The sequence below is a fragment of the Hyperoodon ampullatus genome (assembly GCF_949752795.1).
Source record: "Hyperoodon ampullatus genome assembly, chromosome: 1".
Lineage (NCBI taxonomy): Eukaryota > Metazoa > Chordata > Mammalia > Artiodactyla > Ziphiidae > Hyperoodon > Hyperoodon ampullatus.
Window position 1 is genome coordinate 213226886 of NC_136914.1, and position 24497 is coordinate 213251382.

The window sequence follows — 24497 nt, forward strand, 5'->3', positions numbered from 1 at the left end:
CAATCCCCGGCCGACCCGGCGAACCGGCTCTCCCGCCTCTAGTCCCGTCCTTCCTCACGCCCCTTCCCGGCCCAAGCAGATTATTGCTTCCTGTAGAACGCGCTCCTTGGACATGATCCCTCTGAACCCTTTGGCCCTTATCATAGTCAGGGACATAAAGTTATAAAAATGAGAATTCAAAATTGGGACTTACAAGCTTTGATGTGTAAGTCTTGCACCTGACGTGGGCGGCGTCAGCAGGAGCAGCCTACCTGCCCGTCAGACAGTTCATCTCTGGGAGAGGTTCTGGGGGTTTCCAGAACACCACGTGGTCCCTACTGCCATTGTTTAATAATAAACTGTTGGTGCGTCGTCTCCTGTACTGCACTGTGAGCCTTGAGCGCTGGAAGTGTCCTCATCCCAGCACGCAGCGTGGGGGTTGACATGCTGGAGCTGCTCAATAATTAGCAAAAAACTTTAAAAAGTGTACTGGAGGCGGAGGTGGGTGGGTGGGTGGAGGTTGTGTATTCAATATAGTTGCCTAATCGCGTCCTGAGAAGTAAGGTGAGCAGTTTGAGTCTGGAGGGTTTGCAAACCTACTCTGTCCGGCTAAGTGCTGTTCTTTAAGATATCTTATGTACAACTGAGTGAATATAGTTGATTCTGACAAGTCAATTCAAGAGTTTATAAAGCAAAACTTCTTTTTCAGTTAAACTTCTTTGATACTAACTGCTGGCAAAAAAAAAAAAAAAACCAAACACACACACACACCCCAAAAACAAAAAAACCCAAAAAACAAAACCAAAAAACAAACCCCACTTAAAAAAATTCAACATTTTGTAACTCTGTTCCTCTTTCCTTTCAACAGGAAATGGCACCTCCCACCTTAAGTGAAGATACTGATTAAAGCACATTATGCAGTGAAAGTGTGACAGTAAAGAAATTATTTGGCTTTTTTTGTTGTTGTTGGCTGTGTTGGGTCTTTGTTGCTGCGCGCGGGTTTTCTCTAGTTGCTGAGAGAGGGGGCTACTCTTCCTTGCCGCACGTGGACTTCTCATTATGGTGGCTTCTCTTGTGGAGCACAGTCTCTAGGCGTGCAGGCTTCAGTAGTTGTGGCACGTGGACTCAGTAGTTGTGGCTCACGGGCTCTAGAGCACAGGCTCAGTGGTTGCAGCACACGGCCTATGTGGGATCTTCCTGGAGCAGGGCTCGAACCCGTGTCCCCTGCATTGGCAGGGGGATTCTTAACCACTGTGCCACCAGGGAAGTCCCAAGAAATGATTTGACTTTTAAACAATAAATTGACCAAATATTCCTACTGAGATGTTATTCCAAGGGGGAAAAATAAAAAAAGAAACTTTAAGCTTTTTCAGTGTGCATATTGTAATAACATTCATACTGTTATTTCTGAAATATGTTAGTATAAAGCATATATGTAATCCTTGGGAACCAAGATTTTCAGTATTGGAGAAAGGAAATACACATATAAAAATCAAAGAAATTAAGTAAAAACACTACAACCCTAAATTTGAATTTAGAAATATCAGTATGAACTCATGGCACATTTCATTTCCATTAAAAAAAAAGGCTGTCCACTGGAAAGGCCTAGAACAATGATCAACCCAATGCACACCCCTATTCTCCTATCATCTCTAAATATAATTTCCCACTAAAAGTCACCTGGGATCCTCGGAGCTCAAGGGCTAAATCTACATCTGGGGCAAGAAATGTACAAGAAAGCCTAGGACATTTTGGTTGTATCAGAAAGCAAAGATCATAGGAGTTGTGTCAAAAAGATTCAGGAGCCAATTCAAAGGTGTTCCCACTGGTCAAAGATAGGACAATTTTAGCATTCAAAAATAACAGCAATAGAGATACATCTACCAGGTTAAAAATCAATGAGTGTTGATTTTTTAAAATGTCATTGGTCACCTTTGGAGGATGCCAAGGAATCATCACATTCTGAAAACTGATAAAAGAATAAAGCATCCTACCTTTTCTGTTACAAACTGAATCTCAGTCAAGTAGTTGATGTGTGAAAGTTCTTTATAGAATTTCACGTGACAAATGCAGAGGAACAGATAGACTATCGCCATTTTGGAAACCCTAGTGAAATAACGTATCCAGGTAATGATCATCAGTGAATCCAGAATCATTAGATGAAAAGCTGACGGGAAACTTTACAGTGCATGGATAGGTCTGACAACATTAGAACCTGCTAAGTTAATTTTAATATCCCCCAAAGAGAAAGGACTAGATATTAAGTGTCTTCTGATGTGGAGCAATAGAGGAACACAACACCACCTGTGAAGTATTCTTGCTAGAGAGGATGTAATCAACAAAATTGTGAGAAAAACTGCAGTTACTTCAATGCATAAGCTGCGAGAAATCTCTTTTTAAAATACATCACTGAATGCAAATGTAGGATCTGATTTGACCATACTAACTGTTAAAAATCATTTGAGACTATCTGGAAATTTTCAATACTAATTTGATGACATTAGGAAATTATTTTTAAAGGTGTGATACATTTTGGTGATGTTTTTTAACAGTCATAATCTTTTAAAAATACATCCTTAAATATATATGGATGTAAAGATTCAATATCCCAGAAAGTAAGAACGTGCTCAAAAAAATAAAAACAACCCCATATTGATGGGAGTATGTCAAAGGAGAACAAAAAAGAACTGAAGGGGGCTTCCCTGGTGGCGCAGTGGTTGAGAGTCCGCCTGCCGATGCAGGGGACGCGGGTTCGTGCCCCGGTCCGGGAAGATCCCACATGCCGCGAAGCGGCTGGGCCCATGAGCCATGGCTGCTGAGCCTGCGCATCGGGAGCCTGTGCTCCGCAACGGGAGAGGCCACAACAGTGAGAGGCCCGCGTACGGCAAAAAAAAAAGAACTGAAGGGACTTCCCTGGTGGCGCAGTGGTTAAGAATCCACCTGCCAGCGCAGTGGACACGGGTTCGATCCCTGGGCTAGGAAGATCCCACATGCCACAGAGCAACTAAGCCCATGGGCCACAACTCCTGAGCCTGCTCTCTAGAGCCCACGAGCCACAACTACTGAGCCTGCACACCACAACTACTGAAGCCCAAGCGCCTAGAGCCGGGGCTCCGCAACAAGAGAAGCCACCGCAATGAGAAGCCCGTGCACCACAACAAAGAGTAGCCCCCGCTCGCCACAACTAGAGAAAGCCCATGCGCAGCACAAAGACCCAATGCAGCCCAAAATAAATAAATAAAATAAATAAATTTATAAAAAAAGAACTGAAGGAGCTCCCAATGGCCCAAGTTGGAATTTGAGCAAGGAAATAAAGTAGTATTGGATTATAACTCAAAGTATAAAATAAATATCTATGAGTTCCTACTGAGAGATGATTGAATATATTAATAAATAGAAGAGGAGAGACAAATCTCCCATGCAAAAGAAGTTTAAATAGGGACTTCCCTGGTGGTACAGTGGTTGAGAATTCGCCTGCCAATTCAGGGGACATGGGTTCGAGCCCTGCTCTGGGAACATCCCACATGCCACAGAACAACTAAGCCCGTGCACCCCAACTACTGAAGCCCGCGTGCCTAGAGCCTGTGCTCCGCAACAAGAGAAGCCACCACAATGAGAAGCCCACACACCACAACGAAGAGTAGCCCCTGCTCGGCGCAACTAGAGAAAGCCCGTGCGCAGCAATGCAGACCCAGTGCAGCCAAAAATAAATAAAATAAATAAATTTATATTAAAAAATTCTAAATAATTTCTGTAAGTACTCTGCCCTTAAGGAAGTGAAGTATAACCCCCTTTCCTTAGGTGTAGACTGCACATAATGACTTCTTCCAAAGTGTATAGTATGTAAAGGGAGGGGAAAAAAGTAACTCTATAGTAGGGAAACCTGACAAGTACTAGCCAGGTGATCATGGAAAATATCAACTGTCATAAATCATGCTCATAGAATGTACCGTTCATATGATGCTATAGGAATGACACTTTACCTCTGTAGTCTTCCTTCTAATAACCCATAACTACTCTCTTAACATGAGAAAAACATCAGACAAATTCCATCAATGGGGCATCGTACAAAAATGCCTCACCATTACTCCTGGAAGGCGGGAAGGCCATCAAAACACGGATAGTCTGAAAAACTGCAACAGCCAAGAGCCTAAGGAGACATGACAACTAAATAAGTGTGTTATCCTGAATGGGATCCTGGCTCAGAAGAAGGACAATAGGTAAACACTACGAAAATCTAAATAAAATATGGACTTTAGTAATAATGTATCAATATTGGTTCCTTAATCGTAACAGATATAGCCTACTAATATGTTACTAATAAGGGAAACTGGGTGTGGCTTATGTGGGAATTCTCCATACTGTCTTCTCAATCTATATTTATTTCTAAAACTGTTCTAAAAATAAAATCTATTAAAAAGAAAACAATATACAAGTCGCAATTTGTCTCAAAACAATGGATGGAGAGTATGTGGGGTACAGATGCAGACAAGATTGACCGTAAATTGATAATATTGAACTGGGTGATGGTTACATAAGGGTACCCTTTTTCTTCTGAATTTTTTTAAAGGTCATAGTTCAAAAAATAGTTTAAAATATTTTTTCTTTGAGCAACATCAACCTATAATTACGTGCTCTCAGGGCAAACAGTGTGATCACGTGTACCTGGTTTCCGCGTGCAGGCAGAAGCAGTGAATTGATTTGAGAAAACTTTTTAAGACTTTAAGTGATTAATATAACTCAAGTGACCCTTGCGGAGACAAGGTCTGCATTTTTGCCCTTGGAGTTTCCAGGGACTCCTTTCTAGAAGAAGCAAGAACGACTACCTTAAGTTTCCGCAGTGCACCGCCCTCTGACCCTGCAGCTTTTGTACCGACACTACAGCACAGAGATGGCGGCCCCGGGCTCAGCGCGCAGCTCCCAACGCGCAGAGAGCTCACGTGGGCGCAGCGGCAGCACGTGGGCGCAGCGGCAGCACGTGAATGCGGACTGCGCAGGCGCCCGCTGCCGCGGGAGAGCGGGCTGGGCGTCCAGAGCGAGGCAACCGCGGGGAGCGCACCTGGCGGCCGGGCTCCGGGACACGGGCAGGTGCCACCACCGCCAGGCTTCAGAGACTGGTCTGGGTCAGCGGCCCTTTTGCCTCTTTCCAGGTCAGGATTCCCAGGTGCATGGGGAAGCGAAAGGGACTGCCTGAGGGTTATGGAGCTTCAGTCGTTGGGGGCCGGATGTTGGGCACTGAACGTTGAGGTCGGGCGTTGAGGTCGTACGTTGAGCGGGTACCAGGGGCCTGGAAGTGGAGAGAGTACGGAAGGTTGGAGAAGCCCTGGGAGCTTTGGCTGGGAAGGCAGGTTTTGGGTGGGAGATTTTGGTGGGGAGGATCCTGTACTGGGAGGAGGGGCGAGAGACGTGGGAGTTGAGACGTGGGAGTCGAGCTTTGGGCAAATGGGGACCTTGCAGCAGATTTGAAAAATAGTACTTCCAGGCATGATTCTCCTAAGTGTGAACATCCACTTGCATCCTATTGGGGGACCTCTTTCCCCTTCACTCTAAAACAATTTTGGTTCGTGGATTCAATGTCTTCATTTAACTCAAAGCTACAGTGCAGACAATACTTTTTAGACTTTTTCCCCCTACTTATCTACTGTAGAAAGGAAGATACGTCGCAGCATTCGCTTACATGTAGGTGAGGCAACACTGGTTCATTTAACACGTATTTATAGCATGTCTGCTGTGTACTAGTCGCTTTTCTTGGCACTCAGGCCCTGCTATAAATATGCTTGCCTGTTGGCCTCTGGTTCCCTTATTGAGCCGTCCGGTTATTGAATGCGCAATTGCACGGCCTAGGAATGTGACCTGAGTGTTCATCTTAGCTGGTAAGGGCGCTGGTCCTCGTGGGTTTGGCAAGTTACTAAACCTTCTCAGGTCTCCCTTCCTTGTCTGTAGGAATAAAGAAATAGGAATACTTTAATCCTCAAATTATTTTCGTCTTCAGTGTGCAAACTAATTCCACCTGAGTGGAAGAAATTCTTTGTGTGTGGGAGTGGTATAGAAGTAAAGTAAAAATAATGGCTGCCTTTTAAGGATTTAGTAAGGACCTGCCACTGTGCTGGGTAGTTTACATGCAGTGTCACATTTAATCCTCATGATTAGGTGTTGTGAGGAAGTTACTACTGCTGGCCACACTTCACAGCCACTGAATCCTAGAAAGATGAAGTGATTTGCCTGAGGTAGCATAGCTAAATGAGGAAGATGAGACTGCTCAGACTTGGGTCTGACCGACTTTAAAGCTCATGTTCTGTGGAACCATTGAGTTTCATAGCTTTAAAACTGACTGTTTCCTTTGAATAGCCATTCTCTCTGAATGCAGGGGGTTACCAGGAGGACAAAAGCAAACAGAGAAGAAAAAGTATTAGTTAAGTATCTGCTGCATGCACTTTTGGTTCTGCTGCATGCACTTTTGGTATTAAAGGAATTAACTCACTGTGGGTTTACTCTGGCCTCTAGGTTGTGGTCTCTTGGAAAGACAGGAGAGGCCTTATGTCCCTGTTTACAGTGTATCCTGGATGCTCTGGGCTTCATAGGGGAAGGGTAGCTGGATTCCAAGGGAGTAAAAGAAAGGTTTTTCCCCTTGGGGAGCATCAAGTCTTACTGAGATCAATTCATGGAGTACAGAACAAAAGGACAACACAAAACCAAGGCCTTATTTTTGCCTGTAGAACTGCAGAAGTTAGTTACTTTCATTCCACTGCTGTTTCATTGCATCAATGATTCCTTAAAGAAATTTGGGAACCCTTCTAATTAATCTTTACTGTTGGCTAAGGAAACACAAAACTAATTACTATAGATTTGAGGATGATCATAAATATATTTCATTCATCACTAGTAGCGTGTAAAAAATAGTGGATTGTATATGGGGGAACTGCTTATTTTAAAACTGTGTGAGGTTAGCCTGTCCTCAAGTTATGACCCCCAAAGCAATATCTGTCACACCTCTGTATCTGTATATTCCAGAAGTTTGCAACCCAAGGGTGGGAAACACAGAACTGTGGTATAAGGCCTGCCCTCTCCAGATTCAAATATGCCCCAGTGATTAACACACGATGAAGCCAAGTAAGGATAAACGCACATTCTTAGTTTTTTTTAATGTTCAAATTCAGCTTTTACAGTGTATTTTGTATCCCAATTGTGGTGGTTACATAAATCTATATATGTGTTAAAATTCACAGAACTGTAAATCAAAAGAAAAAAGACAATTGCATGGTATGATAATTACACATTTAAAAAAATTAAATTCCAAAAGATTTTAGATGACTGCAAGTTTTATGGGTACTCACAGTAGTCCAGGCTTCCCTCCAAAAGCTAGTGCATAGGCAGAAGTAACTTTCAGAGTCAGGGATAGTGTGATTCTCCTTTTGACCCTTTGTCGGCCCACATCTAGAATCCTGTGCTTTTAGGAGAGTCCTGTCTGTATGAGGGTTTCGGATGAACTAGAGAAGGTGCTGAATTGTGAGAAGTCTAGAAGGTTAAGGACCTGGAGGAAAGTGGACATGGTGGCCATTTCAGATGTTTGAACGGTTGGGGTCACGGGGCAGCAACAGGAGTCAGTTGGGAAGAGAACCACTTTATAAAGAAGCATGCAGTACAATTGGCCGTCCAAAATGAAAGGAAGTTAGAAGCTTCTAGTTATAGGACAGGGCTAGATGTCTATTTGCCCTGGGCGTTGTAATGAAAATTCCGAAATTGGGTGAGGCAAGTGAGATAACCTAAATTCTAACTTAAATATTCCACCATAGGTGGAGCTTCTTTTAAGCTTAAATCCTTTTTGTTTGCTGCTTACACTTTACATTGGGTCTAAAACTGATTCTGTTATCCTTCCTAAAGTCAAATAACTTTATTAATTTTTGGACTTTGGAAGAGTTGAGGTAAGACATGAAGTATTGCTATTAAATTTCAGTAAACCTCATAGCATAGTGTAATTCTCCCTTTAAGATTGCTAGATGAAATTTCAGACAGTGAATTTAACTTTCCCTGTCCAGGTTGTCAGGAAAACAGTGCAATAGTGCGTTTTAGATAGTTTTATCATACGAGTATCTTTTGAATGCCACTTTGTACCAGAAGCCATGGTAGGCACTGTGGGAAATCAGAGGGTTTTTTAATTGTTTTAGTAAGACATGGTTCCTGCACTCAAGCAACTTAAAATAATTGTCTATAGGTAACTCTACAGGGTAGTAAGGAGTTACGGATTGACTGTCAGCCTTATTAATAAGGACAAAGTTAGGAAAGCTATTTCAGGAGTTAAAGGCTGTGTATTGAGGGTCCCAATGGTGTCTTGAGACAGTGTCTGTACCCTGGTTTTGTGGTTTAAATATTACTGTGATCTTTTACTTGGTTTAAAATTAACCACAGTTTATGAAAAAAAGTTTGATTGAACATGCAGTGATATTTTAATCTTTAACATGCTTTTTTTATATAAAAGTAATTCATCCTTAAATATAATTTGGAAAATGAAAAAGACAGTGAAAAAGATTTCCTCAACTTACCTACCCCAGAACACTGTTATTTAAAATTTAATGTATCTCAGTCACCTTTTTGTACATGGAGTTTTGTTCTTTTTTATTTTGCAGTTATTATACTGAATATACAGTGTTTTTCTGATTTTTCATTTGCCATTCTAATAGACATTTTACAACGTTTTTGAAAACTATGATTCTAAATGGTAGCGTAATATTCTATGTAGTAGAAACATCACTGTTAACTTTCTTTTTTCCTTTTTTTTCTATTTTAAATGGATATCTGTACATGCCCTATTTTTTGATATTTAAGATTATTTCAGTGTGATGATTTCTAGAATAAACTTGTGAGTGGCTATGGATATTTTTAAGAATATATATTATATGTTATATATGTATAATATGCACATATATATTATATAACTATATTATGTATAATACACATGTACATATATAAATCTCCAACTTATTTCTCAGGCAGAACATATTAATTTATATTCCCTTCAGTAATGAGTGTTTTACTTGCACCTATGCTGTATAGAAAATAACATATAGTTATTTCAATTTGAATTTTTTTGTTACAAATGAGATTGAATGTTTTCCCCCTTATGTTTATCAGTGACTCTTCATCCTCTGTGTATCCTTTCATGCCTTTTGCTCATTTTTTTTTATCGGTATCTGTGTCCATTGGGCTGCAAATAACAGAAAACCCAAAGGTGTATTTTTCTGATGCCACAGCAAGTCTGTGCCTAGGAAGATCAGGGCTGGAGTCAGGGCTTCTGCCAGGGACACCAGACTCTGCCTTCTCCTCTCCACTGTCCTGAGGGTGTGCTGCTTTCTCATGCTTATTGCTTTCTCATTGCATTGTGGGTGATATATCTTCAGGCCTCAGGTCCGTGTTGCAGGAAGAAAGAAGTGAAAGACCCTGCTAGCCAAATCTGTCCCTGTCCATCAGGAAAGGACAGAGCTTTCTGAGAAGCTCCACTCAGAACTCTGATTATGGCCAGTATTGTCTCTAACTCAAGCTGGCAAATCAGAAGTAGAAGGTGATGTTTGGGTCGGTTACCCACAGTGTGTGCTGCAGTGTCTGGATGTTTTTACTATTCCACTTTTTAAAAGGTATCAAATGTGTCATCTTTGTGTTAGTACTTATTTTCCGACCTCTTTGCTGTTTTTTGTTCATTTAATCATGTTTGCTATCATTTCGCTTATGGTATTTTACCACTTTAAAACAGGGACTTCCCTGGTGGTCCAGTGGTTAAGGCTTGGAGCTCCCAATGCAAGGGGCACGGGTTTGATCCCTGGTTGGGGAACTAAGATCCCCCAAAATAAAAAAATAAATAAAACCCAAACTCCTTATCCTCCAGTGTGGGTGTTACAGACTGATTCTCTGGGAAGCAAAATCTGAGATGGAGGTTTGTGTAGTGTGATGAGTGAACATGGCCTGTTTGGTACTAGTTTCTTTTGGAGTTAGTTGAAGTGGACTTCGTAGTCCATTATGTCTCAGTGTTGGAAAAATGAATGTTCTTGGCTGTATTGGTCCCTATTAGATCAAGTTTATTGTGTTAGTAAAATATATATCACTGCTTGTTTTCTATCTGTTGACTAGTATGTGTCTAAAGCAGGTGTGTCCTTATGGTGACTGAATTTCTCTTCTAATCAGTTTTTACTTTATACATCTCAAGGCGATGTCATTGTGAGTCAGAGATTTCTGGCCGCTCTCTCTCCTGGGAGGGTTTTTTTCACCAATGTAAAATATCTCTCTTTATACCAATATTTTCTACCTTGAGTTCTATTTTATCTGCTATTAATACTGTTAATATTAGCAGCCCAACTTTATTTTGGTTATTTGCATAGCACATATTTTAGTCCTTTTATTTTCAAGCTTACCGTGTATTTTGTTTAATGTGTGCCTTTTGTGCACAGTATGTATCTGAATATTTTTCTCCCTGGGTCCATCTCTTTTTCTATTTTGAGACTGAATCATTGATATTTAGATTACCTGGGCTTGGGTCTGTCATCTTATTTGATGTTTTCTGTTTACCATACTTGAATTTTTTTTTCCCTGTTGGATTGTGATTTTAAAGTTATGCTTTGTTTTTGTCCTTGAGGTAGTTGCCCTAATAATTATTTTTTAATTTTATGTATGTATTTATTTATGGCTGCGTTGGGTCCTTGTTGCTGCATGTGGCCTTTCCCTAGTTGCAACGAGCGGGGGCCACTCTTCATTGCAGTGCGTGGGCCCCTCACTGCGTGGGCCCCTCACTCCGGTGGCCTCTCTTGTTGCAGAGCACGGGCTCTAGGCGTGCGGGCTTCAGCAGTTGGGGCACGTGGGCTTTAGAGCACAGGCTCAGTAGATGTGGCACACGGGCTTAGTTGCTCCACGGCACGTGGGATCCTCCCGGACCAGGGATCGAACCCGTGTCCCCTGCATTGGCAGGTGGATTCTCAACCACTGTGCCACCAGGGAAGCCTGCCCTAATAATTTAAATGCATGTTCTCTATATTTCTTGTACAGAGTCTAGCGTTACTCAATATTCACGTCCCCACCCAGCATCCCCTGGAAGTTATTTTCCTTTTGTAATTTCACAGTATTTCTGTCTTACTGCATCCTTCATAGTAGTTCTCAATCTGATCCTTCAGTTTAGGTATACCTGAACATACCTGCTACAGATATGCTTTCCCTGATAGCTACAGTATCTCCCACCACAGCTGCCCATCTGCCGGCCTTCTATTAGGGATCTTCCCAGGATCTGGTCCCCTGAGAGTTCCCCACCTGTAAGTCTGCTTGTGTATTTCTTTTCTTTCTTTTTTAAAATTTCATTATCCTTTCTGTACTGTCATTGAATTAGGCTGGGCCTGATTTAGAGCAGAGATAGAAGTTTTAGGACACCACGAGGGAGGATTTTTCTGCTCTTTCTTTATCTTCTATTTAAAATAAGGTCAAATAATATTTAGCTATTACTCATACCAGTTTCGGCTATCTGTTGCCTTTTTTTTTCCTGAGCTGTTTTGGGAAGATAGGCAGAAGTTTTGTCTTCAGGCTAAAGACAAAGCTATAGGTCACTACTTAAAAATAAGAGTTGTTTGTCCACTTACATTACTTCCCCTGCGCAAACAGTATTTTCAAGGAGTAATAGGAAAACAACAAGCCCGCATAATGTCTGATTAGAGGTTTCTCAGAGGCGCTTTGCAACAGTATGTGTCCCTTATTTTCAGTGAAGGGCACACACAGATAAGTCCTTAAAAGCAGTCGATACAAGTTACAATTTATGGAAGCCCAGCTGGAGCTTATGAAGCAGATGACTTGGGAAAAACAGACCAAACCGGAATCAGCTGAGGCGAATTGTGCAGGATGACTAGGAAGGAAAGGGTTGACCGGGTGGATGAGAGAGCGAGGACGTTCTGGGGACCCGGTTCAGCACAGTCAGAGACATAGCAGAGCAACAGGTAGGGGAGGATAGAGGGGTTCTGAGAGGCTAGACAGGTAGGGGATGACCTGATCTAAACACTACCCACTGTTGTATTTCACCATTAAGTTGTAGGCTTTAGGTCGGAAATACTTCGCTTAAAACTTGATGGTCCTTTTCTATTCATGTTGTTTCCAGAAGCTTTTTAAAGTAAGGAATAGTGTCGAATCCAGAGATGCCTCTTTCTATGTCTCTTGATTTGCTCGTTGTCGAATTCTGTTAAACTTGGAGGTTGTACTTAAAGAAGGGTTCTTTTCTTGTGCCTGTAGAACAGGCTTTGATATCATGGTTACAGTTACATCTGCTTTGGAATCATTGATGGGAAAGAGCTGTTACATAAAGAGAAATCACCTGGCCCTGCAGTGCTTCTACTTTTGGAATTAAAAGTTACCTTTTAAATACATTTCTTCCCTTAGACTTCTGTGAATGTTAAATTGCCACTTAATATGATGTCAAGAAATAATTTGGAGGCATCTAGCTGTAAAATGACAGAGCCATTTAATTTTGCGAAAAGTGAAAGCAAGCTTCCACCGCATGAGTCTTTAAGAAGTCCCGGAGGACATCCTAACCATCCTAATTTCAGGTTGAAAAGCCCAGAGACTGGAAAGAAAAATTTTTTGCTTTGTGAGCAAATCAAACAGTATCTGGCTAGTGAGGAAGACAATTCAGTATCTTCAAACTCTGACGGCATCAGTGGAGAAGTGGCTGGATCCAAAGGAGACAGGAAGATGCTGCCAACAGGTGAGTAAAACCTGTAGGCTTATTACTACTTGATTCTGATGGTTTCTTCGACTTATCGAAAGTATGTGTAACTGTACACCAGTGCGCTATTAACAGCCAAATGGCTAACTTATAGGATTTGCATATACATATTAGTTTAGAAGGAAAAACCAGATGCCAAGTAGCTACCTTTGGCTACATTCATCACAGAAGGATTCCTGAGGAGAAAGTGTCTACAGACAAGCCTCCCTCCTCCCCACCCACCCCAATCCAGAGACATACTGGGAATGTAGAAAGGAAACACTGGCTTTTTATGGATGTTCTAAAGATTGGCCATATTCTAAAAATACTGTGCAGATTTTATGCATGTAATAGCTCACAGAGGTATGTCTAAGACATTAACTTGTTTCATTTGATTTTTTAAAAAATCATTCCTTTCGTCTTAATTCTAAAAATCTGCTTTTTAAGGAGACTGGGGCCTGGTGGAATTTACCCTCTGTGAATGTGTTTGAGATATGATCTTTTAATATTATGGTGATGTAGTTCTCACAGTATGGCCCTTGGGCCTCTGGAGTCACAACTATTTTCCTAATAATATTAAAACATTATTTGCTCTTTTTCATTCTGCTGACTTTATGCTGGTGGTGCAAAAGCAAAGGTGAGTAGACTCTGGCACCTCGTTAACTTGCCTTTAGCAGGAGTACCAGCCTGGGCTAATGGTCATTGTTTTTCATTTTCATGCCCTTGCAGTTAAGACAAAACAAGCCAGAAGTGTCAGTTTTACTTAAGAATGCCCTTGATAAAGCAGTACAAATTTATTAATAAGTCTTGAGCCTTGTGTACAGGTATTTTTAGTGTTTTGTTTAACAAAATGGGAATTACTCCTAACTTTTGCTGCTTACTGAAGTATGAAAAGCATGTGTGTGATTGAGTTTGAGCTGAATGGAAACTTTTTTTCTTGGAACATCATTTTTAATTGAAAAGAATGACACACGGGTCATTCGGGCTTAGGTATCTGGCAGTCATTTTCTCAAAAATGGATAAAGTGAGGCTGTCACGTCAAAGAAAACAGCTGACAGTATTTTGTTGCTAATGAAAAAGTGCAAGCTTTCAAGCAAAAATGAGAATTTCAGGAAATGTGTATCTGCCAGTCTGAGCTTGACAGCTTCCCAATACTTAAAAGACTTTTCTGGTGAGATGCATGGTGATATTAACACATAAGGTTTTTGGTACTATCTTATGAAATGTGTCAACATTTGGAAGATCTGCATAACTCAGGAGTTTCTCAGTATTTTCCTGAAGACCAATGCATGATGCTCTATAGTCCTGCATGGGTAAAAATCCATTTAAAGTGCAAGATAAATCAATGGATTCTAATATAACAGTATGAAAAGTTTATTGATAACGGTTTTAGATTCCACATTGCAGCTAACCCTTAAACTACCACTTGAGTTTTGGTGTGAATTAAAGAGAATATCCACAGTTACCCGAGAAGGCCATAAAATACTACTCCTATCTGCAACCACGTATGTGTGTGAGGCCAGATTTACTTCACAATTAAAACAACATATCATAACAAATTGGATTCAAAAGCAGATATGAGAATCCAACTATCCTTGGTTAAGCCAAACATTGAAGAGATGTGCAACAATGTAAAACAGTGCCACTCTTCACACAATTTTTTTTTTTTTTTTACTTTGGAAAATAGTTTTTAAAAAACCATGTCAACATGTAATACACTTATTATTTTTAAGTAAATATATTTAAATGTTTAGTTTTAATTTCAAATACTAGTATTTGAAATTTCTAATACTTAGTTTTAATTTCTAATAATGCTAAATATTGATAGTTACCAGCCATGTAAACAAAAGCTCTTTGAGGTCCTCAGTAATTTCTAAGCGTGTAGATGAGTCTGGAGTTCAAAAAGCTTGGTAACTGTTGCCTTCGTGAATGGAGAAAAGTTCACAGTGAGGTATACAGCAGTCAAGGAAATTTCAAACAAACCCTTTTTCTTCATTAGGAAAAGCAGGATGTTACTTATTTATAGTGTAGCTTTAAGGTTATTATGGTATAGCTTTATTATCTGACTGTTACCTAATTATGTTACTGTACATGTTCAGGAATAAAGTAATATTTGACTTTTATTAGGCATTATGTTTTACATCCCAGGTAACTCTGTGTCACCATTAAATGTTGGAAATAATTCACCACCCAAAGAAGTAAATAGTGTAAGTTATTTATTTTTTCTATTTTGTGTTTTTGGATAAAAGATTCTAAACATGTTTTTATATTGTGTTAACGAAGAATTACTCAATTTGCAGGTATTGTTCAAGGTAAGACTGTCTTATCTCTAGCCTAGTATATTTTTAAAAATAAAATTCGACTTTTTCTATTTAGGTAATAATAGATTGACATACAGTTGGAAGAAATAATAGAGATTCTTTGTAGCCTTTACCCAGTTGTTTCCTGTGGTAACAAGCTGAAGAGCTATAGTATAATATTACAATCAGGCTATTTGACATAATACAGGCAAGATACAGAACATTTCCATCACTCGAAGGATCCCTTCTGCACCTTTTTATGGTCACATCCACTTCCCTCCTGCCCCTACCCCCTTCTTAACCCCTGGCAACCATTAATCTAATCCATATTTCCAAAATGTTGTCATTTCAAGGATGTTATATAAATGAGTATGTACCTTTTGGGATTGGATTTTTTTCATTCAGCGTAATTCTCTGGAGATTCACCTAGATTGCTGTATGTATCAATAGTTCAATGCTTTTTACTGCTGAGTAGTAGTCTGTGGCTTATTTAAACATTCTCCCATTGAAATACATCTGGATTTTTCCCAGTTTCTGGCTATTATAACTAAAACTGCTATAAACATTCATGTGTAAGGTTTTATGTGAACATGAGGTTTTTGTTTTTGCTCTAGGATAAATGCCCAGGAGTGCATTTTTGGGTCATATAGTAGTTGCATATTTAGTTTTTTAAGAAGCTGCCAAAGTGTTTTCCAGAGTGGCTATACCATTTTACATTCCCATAGAGAATGTATGAGTGATCCAGATTCTCTGCACCCAGCATCCTCACCAGCATTTGGTGGTAGTAGTATTTTTAGTTTCCCTATTGTCACATTTGTGTAGTGATAGTTCATTGTGGTTTTGTTTGACTAGTGGCTAATGATAAACATCTTTTCATGTGCTTATTTGCCATCTGTGTATCCTTTTCAGTGAAATGTTCTCCATGTCTTTGTCCATTTTCTAATTTGGATGTTTATTTTTTTACTGCCAAGTTTTGAAAGTTCTTTATATAGTACAGATTCTAGTGCTTTGTCAAATATGTGATTTACAGATATTTCCTCCCAGTTTCCGGCTTGTCTTTTTTTTTTTTTTTTTTTGCTGTACGCAGGCCTCTCACTGTTGTGGCCTCTCCCGTTGCAGAGCACAGGCTCCGGACGCGCAGGCTCAGCAGCCATGGCTCGCGGGCCCAGCCGCTCCGCAGCATGTGGGATCTTCCCGGACCGGGGCACGAACCCGTTTCCCCTGCATTGGCAGGCAGACTCTCAACCTTCCCTGCCAGGGAAGACCTGGCTTGTCTTTTTATTCTCTTAACAAGATGTTTAGCAGGGCAAAAGTTTTTAGCTAGGTCCTGGTCAATTTTTCCTTTTATATATTATACTTTTGGTGTCAAGTCCAAGAACTTTTTGCTGCTATAGATGCAGAAAGTTTTGGGTTTTTTTCCTCAAAAAGTTTGTAGTTTTATATTTAAATTTGTGGTCCACTATAAGTTGTGAGACTTAGGTTGAGGTTAATTTTTTTTTTGGCTAGGGATGTCCAATTGCTCCAGCACCATTTGTTGAAAATGCTATCTTTCCTCCACTGAATTGCTTTTGCACTTTTGTCAGAAATCAGCTGTGCTAATTTGTGTGGGTCTAGTCTGGATTCTCTTTTCCACTGATCTATGGGTCTTTCCCTTCACCAATACCACACAGTACTGGAGCTATGATGGTCAGTCTTAAAGTTGGGTACAGTGATTCCTCCCACTTTCCGTTTCTTTTTTCAAAATCATTTAATCTAGTTTCCTTCCTTTTCAGTATACATTTTAGAACAATCTTGTTTGTATCTACAAAAAATCATGCTGGAATTTTGATAGGAATTGCATTAAGCCTGTATATCAATTTGAAAATTGTTGACATCTTTGCTGTGGTGAATCTTCCAATTAACACAATCTGTCTCCCAATTTATTTAGATATTCTTTTATTTCTTTCACTTTGTGGTTTGCAGATTACCAGCTGTGCACGTTTTGTTAGATTTACACCTAAGTATTGTTTTTTGAGTGATTGTAAATGCTGTTATATATTTTATTTCCATGTGTCCTCACGTTCATTGCTAATATATAAAAATATGGTTGATTTCACATGTTTATCTTGTATCCTGTGACCTTCCAGGAGTCATTTATTCTAGGAATTTTTTTGTAGACTGCTTGCAGTTTTCTACATAGACAATTTTATCATCTGCCAATAAAAGACAGTTTTATTTCTTCCTTTTTAAAATATATGGTTTTAATTTCCCTTTCTTGCTTTATTGCACTGACTAGAACTTCTAGCATTATGTTAAGAGTGGTGACAGTGGATATATTTGTTTCCAAACCTAGGGGGAAAGCACTGAGTCTTTTCACTGTTGAGTATAATGTTAGCTATAGAATTTTTGCAGACGATCTTTATCAAGTCGTTGAAGTTTTCTCTATTCCTACTTTTCTGAGACTTTATATCATGAGTAGGTATTGAAATCTTTGAGATGCTTTTTCTTCATCCATTGATATTGTTGTGATTTTTTTCCTCCCTTAGCCTGTTAGTTTGGTGGATTGCATTGATAAATTTTTTTAAATTTAACCAGTCTTGCATCCCTGGAATAAGCCCCACTTGGTCATGGTGTATAATTATTTTTTATAAGTTGCTGAATTATATCTGATATTGTTTTGATGAGGATTTTTTACATCCATTTTCATGAGAGAGCTTGGTCTGTGATTTTCTCTTTTTTATTGTCTTTGTATAGTTTAGGTATCAAGGTAATATTAGTTTTCTGGAATAGAGATTGTATAGAGTCAGTGTTAAATCATTCTTCTTTAAACATTTGGTAGTATTCTCTGGTGGTAAAAAAACATATGGGCTTGGGGATTTATTTTTTGGGAGTATTAAAATTATGATTCAGTTTCCTTAATATTTATAAGGTTATTCAAATTATTTCCTATTGTGATAATTCATGATTTTTCAGGAATTGGTCCATTTTGCTTACATTGTGAAGTCTGCATAGAGTTGTTTGAAGTATTCCATTATCATTTTTATATCTTCATGGTCTGTAGTAATGTATCTCTTATTTCATTCCTGATATCGGTAATTTCTGCCTCCTCTGATTACTTCATTGTTAGTCTTGCTAGAGATTTATCAATTTTGCTCATCTTTTCAAAGGACCAGGTCTTGTTTCACTGATTTTTTTCCTCCAAGTTTTTATTTTTAATTTCATTGATTTCTGCTTTTATCTTTATCGTTTCCTTCCTCTGCTTGCTTTGGGCATGTTTTGTTCTTATTGTTTAGGTTCCTGAGATGAGAACTTACATTATTAATTTGAGACTTTTCCTCTTTTCTAGTATGTGACTTTAGAGCTATAAATTTCTGTCTTGGCGATACTTTGTGTCCCACAAATTTGATATGTTGTATTTTTATTTTCTTTTAGTTCAGTGTATTTTTAAAACATTTCCCCGAGACATCCTCTTTGACTCATGCGTTATTTAGAAGTGTATTGTCTAGTTTCCAAATGTTTGGAGATTATCTGTTCTCATTCTGTTACTGATTTCTAGTGTAAGTCCACTGTGGTTGAATAACACCATCTGTATGATTTAAGTTCTTTTAAGTTGGTTGAAGTTTGTTCTATGGCCCAGGATGTTCTTGGCTGGACAAGGGTGGGAGTTCATCTTCCCAGCATCATTACTGCTCCCCCCGACCCCCGCCATATCCTCTCTACTTCACACGAGGTGGAGGGAGGACTGGAGGTGGAAGCGTTTGGAGACACTCCACTCATGACTATTGAATGGTGGTGGAAAATCCTGACTGTCCACTAGGTTTCCTCTTAACACCACCCCAAGGGTGCTGGTAGTTGGGGGGCATGGGGGGCACTCTTTACTGCCAGGCAGAAGTCCATGCTCCCCATGCAGTCTCCACAGGGAGACCCCACAAGGATGAAGTGCTGGCTCCCTACTCTGTTGGCCTTCTCTGATACCACCCAAGTGGGAGGGAGGGGGCACCTCAGTGTAGCCTGGTGAAGCTGGAGGTCTAGGCTCCCCAGTCTACCTTTGCTGGTGGGATGGGGCCACAGTCTTCTCTGCGGCAACTGTCTGAAGTAGAGCAGTTACTGCTAAAGTTTTTCTGTCTTGCTGGGCCATCCCTTTCCTGGCCTTTTGGCTAGAGAGAGCAAGCGAGCAGGCTTTTTGTTGGGGCTTTTATTGTCTGTGCCTTTGGGCGTTTCTGACTTCTCCAGCACCGCATCTGGGATCTATGAGGCAGAATAAAAACTCTGGGGACTCACTGCCATGTCCTTCTCCGGGTCCCAAGTTCCTAGCCTGTCTGCTGCCTTCCTTCAGGGTCCCTGTATGTTTATTTCATATGTAAGTCCAAGGTTTTTAGTGGTACTTAATGGTAGGAGTAAGGGAAAGCACATCTATCTCGTCTTCTCGGCAGAGGAAATCCCAAATCTAATATTTAACACACAAAACATTAGTACCAAGTTTTAACATTGCTATTCTCTTTTCTTAATAGAAGACTTGCAATAATGTGTCTCCTGCAAAATCAAAAAAAGTACACAAGTTGGTTGAGAGCCCCTTGTCCATAAGTAATCCAGCACTCTTCAGCTCATTAGGACCTCCTCTTCGGTCGACAACTTGCCATTGCTGCGGTCTGTTTGGTAAGCATATTGCTCTCAGATGCCTGTTGGATTATTCCTTTACACATTTGAAAAACATTTTTATTATGTAAAACATTAAGTATAAACAGAAGAGTATATATAAATCAATACCCATTTCCCAGCTTCAACAGCTGCCAACATCCTACCATTCTTGTTTGTCCATGCTTCTTTACTTGATTATTTTTTATACTTTTTTTGAGATAAGACGTACTTGCACTGAAAGGCACAAACTCATAGCCCAGTCAAGACGAAGAATACTGGGCTTCCCTGATGGCGCAGTGGTTGGGGGCCCACCTGCCGATGCAGGGGACACGGGTTCATGCCCCGGTCCGGGAAGATCCCACATGCCACAGAGTGGCTGGGCCCGTGAGCCATGGCCGCTGGACCCGCGCGTCCGGAGCCTGTGCTGCGCAGCGGGAGAGGCCGCGGCAGTGAGAGGCCCGCGTGCCGCAAAAAAAAAAAAAAAAGATGAAGAATACTTCCATCTTCTCAGAAAGTTCCCTCATGTCCCTTCCCAGTCACTATACCCCCCAGAGGCAACCACTGTTGTTGCTTCACCATAAATTAATTTTACCAGTTACAGAATTTCTTGTAAATGGAATCATACAATATAGACTCTGTGTGAAGCTTTCCCTGTTCAGAAAATGTTTCTGAGTTTAATCCATGTTTTTGCATGCATTAATTTTTTTGTTTGTTGCTGAGTAGCATTTCATTGCATGATATCACAATGTGTACATCTGTTCTGTTGAACATTTCGCTTGTGTCCACCTTTTGGCTATTATGAATAGAGTTCTCTGCACATTTTTGCATAAGTCTTTGTGTGAACATATGTTCTTGTTTCTTTTGGGTACAAACCTTGGGGTAGGATTGCTGAGTCAAAAGGTAAGTATATGCTTAACTTTATAAGAAAAAGCCAAACCGTTTTCCAAAGTAGTTGTCCCATTTTGTATTCCCACTGGGAGTGAGTTCTGGTTGCTCCACATCTTTGTCAACATTTGGTGTTTTCAGTCCTTTTAATTTTAGCCCTTCTCATGGATGTGTAGTGGTGTCTCCCTATGGTTTTCTACTCTCTCTTTTTGTTTTTTTGTTGTTTTTTTTTTTTGCGGTACGCAGGCCTCTCACTGCTGTGGCCTCTCCCGTTGCGGAGCACAGGCTCCGGATGCGCAGGCTGAGTGGCCATGGCTCACGGGCCCAGCCACTCCGCGGCATGTGGGACCCTCCCGGACCGGGGCACGAACCCGTGTCCCATGCATCAGCAGGCGGACTCTCAACCACTGTGCCACCAGGGAAGCCCTCCCTGTGGTTTTAATTTGCATGTCCCTCATGATCAGTGATCTTGAGCAGTTTTCCTGTGCTCACTGGCTATTTGGATATTTCGCTTCTTTTTTCCAATTTCTTTTAGAGTGGAGGTATTTGAGGCCAGCCTGATTTCGTTGTTTCTTTATGTGTTTTTTGTTTTGTTTTTCAGATAACTTGTTTTCCTTTGCCTGGAAACTGATAGGATTTTTTTTTAACTTCATTTCAAAAACTTCCTGGGTTTTTCTAGGTGTGATTCTCCTTGTTGGTTTTTGTCTTGTTATTTTTAAATGGCATGAGGTGAACCTCATCAGACTCTGCTTGCACACGTCTGTTTTCACCACCGCAGATTTTCTGTTCCCTTTTATTGTTCCTTTTATATCATGTGTTCTGGGTTCTGCTTTAGGAAAGTCAGTTGTGTTTCCAGTCTGTCTGATGACAACCAGGGTTCTTGGCCTTCCCCAATCAATAGAAATTGATCAGAGACCAGACAAGAAATTCAGGCAAGGCTTTATTGGGGCAGCAGGGGGGAGTGAGAACAAACAGCAGGTTCTCTTGCTTGCTCATTCCCTGAGGGGGTGGTGAGCTTGTTGCTTATATGGGGTGAGGGTAGGAGTGTGTCCAGGGGTGAGGCCGGCGGGGTGCCTTTAGGCGGTTTGCCCACCTAAGATGGTATGGTGTGCAGGGGGCATGTGCAGTACCCTGCTTTTCCTCCCAACCTCCTGGTTTTGTTCCTGGCTCTTCAAAAGTGGCAGTTGGGTTTTTCTGGCCTCTTGGTATCTTTTGTCCAGAATTTGCTCCAACTGCACATGCATGCAGTTATCTTGAGTCCCATACAGTTTCTTTGTATTTTGCGGCTCGAGGAGAGGTGTGTCCAGGTGCAAGCACTGTGGCAAATGGGCCCAGGTCCCAGCCTGTCTCATGTCCTCCTTCTCTTTTTCATCTTGGCACTCCCCTTTCTCTGCAGTTCAAGGGAGCTTTATAAATTCAGTTTTAACACCTAATCATAAGCAGCATAATCCTCTTCACATACTCTCCTTGATATGATTAATAGAATGACATCTTTGAAACGTTCTTGTTCCTGCCAACAAATATTTGCAATAAAACACTGGTGGTGTCATGGGCTGTGTTCTGTAGCGTCTCTGAGGTGCTCACGGTGCAAGCAGATATACTACTGCTCTGTCGCGTGCCAGAGAAGGGACTGGGCAGCCCACAGCATCGTGTGCAAACCTGTTCAGCAGAAGTAAGTGTGATTTTTTTTTACATTCATTAGAGAATATTTTAAAATACTTTTTTTTTTTTGGTAGTATAAGCATCAAATCAGGTAAGCAGGCCATAAGTATGTAAAAGTTGCTGCTTTTTACTTTTTTATTTAAGTATAACATAAAGTATACAAATCTGAAGTGAACAGCTCTACAATTTTTGATCCCCAAAACTCTGTTTTAAGTAATGTAGGTATTATCTCCGTTATGCAGATAGGGAAACTGAGGCTTGGAGATTGTGGCTATCTCCCTTTCATTAGATGGCTTTTGGAAGAAGCACACCTGTGCACAGGGCAGACCCTTGCATAGCCAGCATGGGGTTGTTTTACTACTGTGATTCTTTCTGGAAGAAGCTGTTTTGCTCTTTCTGGATTTCGTTGAGAATTTAACATTATTGTGGCCCTTACTTTTAATTGGTTCTGTGCTGTAAGTATTATAATTGGTTGCTTTATTTCAGTTTCCACAAACTTGAAGATAATAAATCACCTTTTGAAACAAAGAACATGGAAGTGAAAAAAGAGGTATGATATACTTACTTTCTCTTTGCCTTTAGAGCAAATTTTTAATGACTCCCTTTATTTTGGAATAAGAGGACTTAAGCTAAATAAAATGTTTATGACTTATTTCTCCATTTCACCAGTGTTTGTTTATTCCTTTTGAATAAATCTGTACACCCTAGTGATGGATTTGGTGAGCGTTGGGGGTCTATGAGAACTGTTTATGCCCAGCTTTTTTCTAAAGAAGACTTGAGATGGCCGTGTCTCGCTGTAGGTGGACTACTGAGAAAGTCCTCTCTTTGTAGTCCCTGCGTGCACATGCTCTCTAGCTTTGTGTACTGGATTCTAATAGGGTCCTGTTACCTAAGGAGCACTTTTTCCTGTTAATACCTTTCTTCCATTTAGATAACTGTATGGGGTAAATCATTTGCAATCTGGAAAATATCAGTGATGTCCAAGTCATATTTTATAGGTAAATTTTAGCTTTCTCTAGCTGGCCCTAGCTTCTACTTTCAAAACAAAAAACCCATTCCTATAAAAATGTTAACAAGTGAAAACTTAAAACACTACCTCCCCTCCCCCCTTTTTAAAAAATAAACTCAACATTGCCATCACCATCATGGCCTCATTCTCAGGTGATCCCAGTGCTATGCACACTGCCTATGGACGGTACATTTTAGTGACTCTCAAAGACGTATGTTATTTCTCTACACCCTCATTCAAACCTGGGAGTCAGGCTGTTTTGACCTCAGTTCTAGCAAATAGTGGCCATGGTATCATTTATTTTATTTTATTTTATTTTTAATTATTTATTATTTATTTATTTATTTTTGACTGCATTGGCTTTTCGTTGCTACACGTGGGCTTTCTCTAGTTGCGGCGATTGTGGGCTACTCTTAGTTGTGGTTCACGGGCTTCTCATTGCAGTGGCTTCTCTTGTTGCAGAGCATGGGCTCTAGATGCACGGGCTCAGTAGTTGTGGCTCACAGGCTCTAGAGCGTGGTCTCAGTAGTTGTGGCCCATGAGCTTAGTTGCTCTGCAGCAGGTGGGATCTTCCCGGACCAGGGATCAAACCTGTGTCCCCTGCATTGGCAGGCGGATTCTTAACCACTGCACGACCAGGGAAGTCCGGCCATGGTATCATTTAAACATGTGCTTGTAAGTAACTCACTTAATGTGTTTTTTCAAACCAGAGTGACTGTCCTCTTGGAGTTACTAAAGAAATAGCCATTTGTGCTGATACAATAATGTTTTCTGATTTGAGAAGCCTACAACTCAGGAAAACCATGGAAGTAAAGGTATTTGTTGTTTAATTTCCATAGACAGAGATCCAAAGAACTATAGATTTTTATTGCCTTGTTTCCTGTGTTTGAGTTTATAAGATAGCTCCAAAATACAACTGAAATTGATAAAGATTACAAAAACTTGTCTACAGTACTTTTTGTATCTTGTTATAAAGCTCTACAAAATTAACATTTGCTCTGTTCTCAGTGAATTATTGCAACTTTTTTGTCTTTGAAAGGGTATAGTTACTGAATTCAAACACCCAGGTGACTTTTATGTGCAGTTACATTCTTCAGAAGTTTCAGAATACATGAACCAACTCTCTGCGAGCTTAAAGGAAACATATGCAAATAAGGCACATGAAGAAGATTATATTCCTGTAAAGGGGGAAGTTTGTGTTGCCAAGTACACTGGTGATCAGGTAACCCCTAATGAAATATTTAACAAGACATTTTAATTTACTTTGGTCCTATCAGCTTGACACCAGAGCTTTTAATGATGCATTAGATGGCTTGAGGTGAGA

At 40.4% G+C, this 24497-nt stretch overlaps 2 protein-coding genes across 7 annotated transcripts in view; one reads left to right on the forward strand and one right to left on the reverse strand.

The window, feature by feature from the left end:
• The window catches only part of CCDC186 (coiled-coil domain containing 186), a 44135-nt gene extending 43853 nt beyond the window's left edge, over window positions 1-282 (reverse strand). The window contains exon 1 of the mRNA XM_079696577.1: window positions 194-282. The gene's annotated coding sequence lies outside the window, so the exon portion shown is untranslated. The remainder of the gene's footprint in view (window positions 1-193) is intronic.
• An 11479-nt stretch (window positions 283-11761) lies between these two features.
• TDRD1 (tudor domain containing 1) overlaps window positions 11762-24497 on the forward strand; it is a gene marked incomplete at its 3' end in the record, with an annotated part of 35831 nt that continues 23095 nt past the window's right edge. For 5 of the 6 annotated variants that reach the window (XM_079716937.1, XM_079716935.1, XM_079716936.1 and 2 more), the window contains exons 1-7: window positions 12394-12700; window positions 14849-14907; window positions 19491-19635; window positions 22069-22174; window positions 22651-22714; window positions 23884-23988; window positions 24213-24395. In XM_079716937.1, the coding sequence (XP_079573063.1) occupies window positions 12406-12700; window positions 14849-14907; window positions 19491-19635; window positions 22069-22174; window positions 22651-22714; window positions 23884-23988; window positions 24213-24395 (957 nt within the window). In that variant the 5' untranslated portion in view covers window positions 12394-12405. Of the gene's footprint in view, window positions 11872-12375; window positions 12701-14848; window positions 14908-19490; window positions 19636-22068; window positions 22175-22650; window positions 22715-23883; window positions 23989-24212; window positions 24396-24497 lie in introns of those variants that run through there. The other variant, XM_079716934.1, reaches the window with a different exon arrangement.